The sequence below is a fragment of the Phalaenopsis equestris genome, unplaced genomic scaffold (assembly GCF_001263595.1).
Source record: "Phalaenopsis equestris unplaced genomic scaffold, ASM126359v1 Scaffold000203, whole genome shotgun sequence".
In the NCBI taxonomy this organism is placed as follows: domain Eukaryota; kingdom Viridiplantae; phylum Streptophyta; class Magnoliopsida; order Asparagales; family Orchidaceae; genus Phalaenopsis; species Phalaenopsis equestris.
In genome coordinates this window covers 33,187-39,924 of record NW_018164645.1, presented here as the reverse complement: position 1 = coordinate 39,924, position 6,738 = coordinate 33,187, and the positions used below count along the sequence as shown (strand labels likewise).

The 6,738-nt window shown below is 32.3% G+C and overlaps 1 protein-coding gene across 1 annotated transcript; it reads right to left on the bottom strand.

The window, feature by feature from the left end:
- Positions 1-3,937: 3,937 nt before the first annotated feature.
- On the bottom strand, positions 3,938-6,026 carry LOC110022946 (arginine--tRNA ligase, cytoplasmic-like). Its single transcript, XM_020722122.1, has 6 exons — positions 6,021-6,026; positions 5,762-5,904; positions 5,525-5,600; positions 5,315-5,416; positions 4,992-5,207; positions 3,938-4,027 (listed from the first exon to the last, which is right to left on the bottom strand). Exons 1-6 carry the CDS (start codon positions 6,024-6,026, stop codon positions 3,938-3,940), a joined length of 633 nt encoding a protein of 210 aa, XP_020577781.1.
- Between the last annotated feature and the right edge of the window lie 712 nt (positions 6,027-6,738).

The following is a 6,738-nucleotide window of genomic DNA, read 5'->3' as shown; positions in this document are numbered from 1 at the left end:
TTTGTTTGCTTATTGTCGTTTGGGTTAACTCGGGTATCACATATACTCATCAAATACTACATTTTTAATATGACATTGTTTCAATAATCACTACATATTTCAAGACTTTACTATGTAGAAGGCGATTAGATAAATTAGAGAAAATGATACACTGTATTTACTTAAAAGAAAACAGTCACTTATAATGCAATTGAACCATCATTGTAGATTACAGCATCTATTTAAAATCCTATCATAATCGGTTCACAAAAGATGGGTTACATTTTGTGACCACCATGACAGATTAGGGCATCAATATTTTCCTTGTATAGAAGAGGTTCTCCCAATAAAAAAAATATTATGAATTTTTTGAGAGAAACACAACAATTGATTGCATGTCACATGAAACTCCAACTAAACTAGATAAAAAATTGGGCACAAATGGAGTAGAAGTTAACATCGGACAATATGAAAGATTAGCTACAAGACTAATATATCTATCCAATACTTGTTGTAGCATCATTGTTGCAGGAAGTTACACAAGTCATTTATGCACAAACAAAAAAAATCTCACAATCAAGCGGCTTATATTATTCTCGAGTATCTAATCAAATCTTGAATATAAGATTATGTGTAAGAAAAATATTACCCACTACAAATTGAAGGTTATATTGATATTGATTATGCAAGATCACAATGAACAAAATATCCACTTCAAAATATAGTATACTATTGAGAGAAAATCTAATAAAATTGAGAAGCAAGAAATAATATGTTTCAAGTTCAAGTATAAAATTTAAATTCAAAGAAATCGCTTTAAAAATATATGTGGACTCCTATAAAGAAAAATTATATTAGAAAATTTTGAAACTAAATGGTAAAGACTTGTAAAGATATACCATGACAACAAGTATGTCATTTAGACTGTTATTAATCCAGTGCAACATAATCAAATCAAACATGTAGAAGTGGATAAAATTTTAATGAAAATAGAAATTAAAAAGTGGGTTAATTTATTCTTTTTATGTAAAAAAAGCCAATTAATCAGTAAATTTATCAATGAACTTTGTAATCCTACATTTATGACTATTATAAGCAAACTCAAAAGAGTGGAACTCTACCATTCAATTTGACATCAAGTGTTGAGACTACCTAAGGAATGATGGAATTGGCATAAATAAGGTAATGAGCTATGGATTCATGTGCTAAACAAGAAAATGCATGTGACACAAATCCGTGTGCAAAGAAGAGAAGAGTTATAGATTGGTCAAAACGATTGAAATAGAAAGACAACAAAATCAAACAGGACAGACATCGAATAAGCTATACAAGAAAATTAGACAAATTTTTTTTTATTTTTAAGTTATTGTAATTGATATTTTCCTTAATATTTCATGGTTTTTATTTATTATTTAGATAGCTTTTAATGTATAAATACCCGTTGGATGAATGTACAACAAACCTAACTTTACAACCATTTTCTTTTATAGATCATGTCTAGTTGGTATTTATACATGCAAGCTCATAATTCTTTTATTCTTTTTTTGAAAAAAAAATATTTTTTACTGGTGTTTCTTTGATATATTAAAAGATATTGTATGATGTATGAAGAAATGTTTTTTCCTGATTATACATTGGCTTAGAAATCTTGCAACATATGCTATCTATGGTCTTGTGTAGGCAAGATAGATAAACTTCTCCGATTAATCTTTCATATCTCTATTTGTCAATATTTCGATCATTATCTACTTTTTTAAGCGTGTGATGAAAGTTACTTGGAACTTTTGAGTACTTAAAATTAAATAATATATTTTTTTAGATGAATATCCCAAAGTTTGAGTGGGCCACTTCAATTCCAATGAAATATTTTAGTTTTATCACATCATTTACTTCAAAATCCTTGGATTATTGAATATTAACTTTTCTTATTTTTTTCAAAATCATCTCCTCTTACTATCATGCCACAAACATAAAAGAGCAACAATTTTGCCTTCATTGGATTTCTTTATCAATAGAGCATGATTTCAGAGACGTATTTGAAGCTCATCATTTCCATTGTGTTATTGAAATAAATAAAACATAATCACAATAAAAATGTAATAATATTGCTAAAATTGCAATGAGTTGCAAACAACGACACTTGACAATAGAAAATTAACAACAAAAATACCAAAGACACCTCCGAGTGACGACGACGTAGGCGGGTTGCAGGTCTCAAGGCAGTGGAGCTCGGTAGCTGAGGGAGAGGAAAAGGCTAGATGTGGTGAGGTGGTGATAGTCGGGTGGCTGAACAACAGGTGGGGATAGTGTGGAGGCAGTGTTGGAAGGCTCCAACAAGGAGGGGTGCAAAGGAAAGGTTAACGAGATGATGGGTGGGTAGTTGTGTGGAGACTGCGGGAGGGAGAGCTGGCATCACGAGGGTTGGGCTGCTGTGTGAAGGCAGTGGCAGGTATGGCTGACAAGATGAGGACTGGATTGTGTGGAGGTTGAGGCAGGGAAGGTTGGTGGTAGGAAGGCCGAGAAGAAAGGAGGACGAAAAGGCAACAGGAGGAATGTATGAGCAATGGCAACAAGCAGAAAAATAACACATACACACCAACTCAAGACGAATTACATATGGAGCATCTTCTCACCGTCAGAGATAGCTTTAGAAGGGAAAAGGGGGATGTTGACAACTGTCATAACAACAAAATCTACAAAAACTGAACATAAAAAGAAAATAACAAATATATATAATAGAAAACTAGGAGGGGAAGGCCCCTTCCCTTGGGCGGCAATCCTAGTCCCCATATAAGAGGCGGTCGGCTCGTTCCCATCTTAGCTAAAATGGTCCTTCGTTTTCAACCAGTGAAGCCCCTTAAAAAGCCCCGCGCCAGTTTCTCGATGTTGGGAAATCTTCGAATTCATTCATCGAAGCTTCTAGCTCTTTGTTTGGCGTCCTAGCAACACATGAATCACACTGTCGGTTGCATTGTCTCCCAAAGTAATCCAAAGTCGGCCCAACCTAATATGAAGTCGGAGTAATTTGAACATTTCTGATCAGTGGTGGTCATAGTGGTAAGATATCAATCGTGAAGTCCTGAAATGCTCTTTGTCATGCTTGTCCCATGCCTGAAGCTGGTGTCTTTGAGTTTATAGGGCTCAATTCTGCTTACGTTTCATAAAGGATAAAGTGTTTAATGTTTTTAACACAGCAGTTCTCCCTTATTCACTTCTAATAATCGAAACGACTTCATTTAGGTTGAAAAGTAAACCTTTTACAATTATCTAAATGTGTAAATTGTCATATTCAATATTTTAATTCAGCCGGGAATTCATAAATTATTTATTTTTCTATAAAATTTATAGCAATGCAGCATCTTCACAGCATCTCATTTTATTATATTCGTAGCAATCAAGCTTGAGTCGCATATCTTTTATTTTATTATATAATTCAATAACCAGACAAATACCTATCTAGGTGGTGTGAATTTGTCTTGATCCCATGACTAAGGTGGAATCAATTATTTTAAAAAATGTTTGTTTCTAAGCATCTCATATATCATTACTTCTCCGATCGCAGTTATATCCTCAATAACATAACCAATATGACTACTATCATAACCAATTCTATTGGCTATTGCAATGCAAAAGCTTATGTAAAGGCCAACAATAATGGTAATTTAAATTAGCTATAAATCCTAACAGTTCATCCAATTATTCCCACAATCATGTGTACAATTTATTATGCAATTCAACTTAAAGATCATAACCACTAACTACATTTACAACATGCTCACTAATAATTGAATTAATATTAATCAAGCAATCACTAATAAGTTTCACCTCGACAATTTAATAAATCTATTCTCTATTTATTCTATCCATGCAAACCTCCCTCATGTCGGTTTAAGATCAAAAAACAGTGGAACGGGGAATCAAAACTGGAAATCTAAAGCTTTTAAAAAAGAGATGTGATTTAACATACCTGCAGATCTCCAATGGCTTGATCTTCAGCATCCTCCCAGTTGGGAAACTTGTCAAATAAATGTTCAATCAACATGCCAAACTGTAGAAAGTAAAAAAGTGTAACATTCGACCCTTCAAAAGGAAGATCAATATAAGAAAATTCAATAAAAAAAATAAATAATGAATGCCAAACTACAAAACGGTTTAACAGCAAACATTAAAAGAGTACAAAAAATGAATCTATTCTTTAAAAACAAAAAAAAATGATTTAGAAAAAATACATGTCATAAGGGAAGGTCAAAGCTAAAATTATCGTTTAATCAAGACAAGTAACACGCACATATAATTCATGTTGCACTCCAAAAAAAAAGGCCATAAAAATCTATAAGTTGACAGATTAGCATTCACATTTATAAAAATTATATTCTACTGATAACTGACAAATCAAGAAGATAAAATAGCATTCATTCATTTTGTAAAGAATGTTGAATGCCTCATTTAATACTCCAAAGGTTACAGAATACTCACTTGTTAAGTACCAAAATTGCTACAACAAAGTTACGCATTGAGAGAAAAGATTAGAAGTGCACAATAAAATTAAAAAAATGACTTTATTTTAACCAGGATCCCAACAGCTTTTTGGAGCACTATTTGGTAACAAGTTTTTTGAGACAATCACATGACATGGAAATACAAGCACGGAATATACGTTCCTACGATGCTGAAGAGAGAGTAACATTAAAAAGACGATATCAAAACCAAGTACAAAAAAGCCATAATCTCAACATATACGAAAACGAAACAGTGAGAATAATGGTGAAAGATAATTATACATAATATTCATAGATTTTACATATATGTTTAAATTAATGGGTTATAAAGAAACAAATGCATCCACCCTTTGGAGTAAAAAAGAACCAAGCGAATGGATATTATTACCTATGATTAAACTATTTGATGAAATTGCCAAAACAACGTAAGTACGAACAAGCATCATTCTAAATTCATCATAAAAACATAAGCAACAAAATACTTCTAAAAATCAGTTAAACAAAAGTAATTACCTGAGTTCCCCAATCACCAACATGGTTTCGTCGAAAAACCTCAACATTTGAAAATTCCAACATTCGAGAAAGCGTGTCCCCAATAATTGTGGATCTTAAGTGGCCAACATGCATTTCTTTGGCAATATTAGGAGAAGAGAAATCGACCACCGCTCTCTTAACCGACAAAATTGGCGCCCATGCATCAATGCCATTTACGAGCATATTTTGTATGTTCTGCATTAAAAATTTAGTTAATCATGAAAAGTTGTAGATTAATCATGGAAAGTTGTAGAGATTTATGTGATACTTGTAAAAGATTTTTTCAATTCCTCAAAACAAACCTGAGCCACCCATTTGCTAGATAAAACAATGTTCACAAACCCAGGTCCTGCAACAGAGGTAGACTCAATAATATCCGATGGAGGTAAATGTCTGGAAATGGCCTGCAAAAGACACAGTTTAATAACCATTTTTAATGCAAAAATAATGGAGAATCTTGTTCAAATAGCACAGAAATTATCACTTTGATCTTAGAGAAAATTTCATAGCACCTGTCCAACTGAATTCGGATTTTTAAATGCTGCTGATTTTCCTTTGATCTTAGAAAAAATGCTCATTGCATTATTACTGCATCATTTAAAAAACAGTTTTTCACTATGAATGAAGTCATGATATGAGAATTATATAGCAAAAAAATACCACCAGGCCACTAGTATAAAAAATGCGAGCATATAGGTTAAAAAATAGTATTTTACACCATAAAGTTGAGCAACTGTTAAAAGGCCAACCATTGGTAATCACCAAATTTAGCAGTGCAGACAGCAATTAATGGCTCCAAATTTGATTCTTCAGGAAATAATACTTTAAGCGATCCTTCAAACAATTTTGCTAGTTGTTGCTTGACACTTCCAGTAAGCCGGCCATGGTCCAACTACAATTGAAATAGAAAACAACATAAGATGTAATGAGATGGTGAATCCATAAAAACAAGCCTGTAAATGATATTCTTTACTGCGCCTTAAGAAAATGTATATAACCTATGTTAACCCCCATAGAGCTCTCAGTTATCACAAATGAACACATATCATTATTAAATAAGAGTAATCTGTAAGTAAAGCTGCTAAAAGACATCATATTAACTAATATTAACAAATCCACCTCTTTTTTTGTATGTATTGAGAAACAAAATAGATATATAACATAAATATCAACAAAAGCAATGCAGTTCAGTTGACAAAGAACTGGATATGGTACTTGTAAGTAAGTGTAAAACTGGAAGATAAGAGCGTCTATTCCAAAACCAGTCAAGCAATATTGGTAAAAAAAGATTTACAGACATGCCACTCAATTTCTTTGTATTTATTCAAAAAGGCTCGACCTAAGTTAGCACTAAAATCAGGTATTTGGTGATGAAATTTTGCTTAAAATTTAATCTTCCTATTTCTAAATATTTTGGCATTGTTGATTCACTATTGTATTTTAATATGAGTACTATAAATAACTAGTCAATTTAGGGTTTTTTATCTAGAGCCTTCAGTTGGTCCTCTACCAGTGATATTTATGTGGACTTAAGGGTAGCATTTGATTCAAGTACACACCTTGAAGCGGTGATTTTTACCTTCTAGCGATAAACATAACCTAATGAACATAACCTTCCAAGTTAGCCAATTGTTATAAAATTAACTTGTATTTACTACATGGATTATCATGCTTATCTTTAAGTAGTTATTATCTTAGGGTATGTAAGTAATTTTATGTACTAGAT

What these genes read in the sequence shown, in the direction of transcription:
- LOC110022946 (XM_020722122.1), bottom strand. An exon ending in ATCCGAATTCAGTTGGACAG is followed by an intron (nt 5,417 to 5,524) that starts GTGCTATGAAAT and finishes TGTCTTTTGCAG; the next exon opens with GCCATTTCCAGACATTTACC. An exon ending in CTAGCAAATGGGTGGCTCAG is followed by an intron (nt 5,208 to 5,314) that starts GTTTGTTTTGAG and finishes TTTTTAATGCAG; the next exon opens with AACATACAAAATATGCTCGT.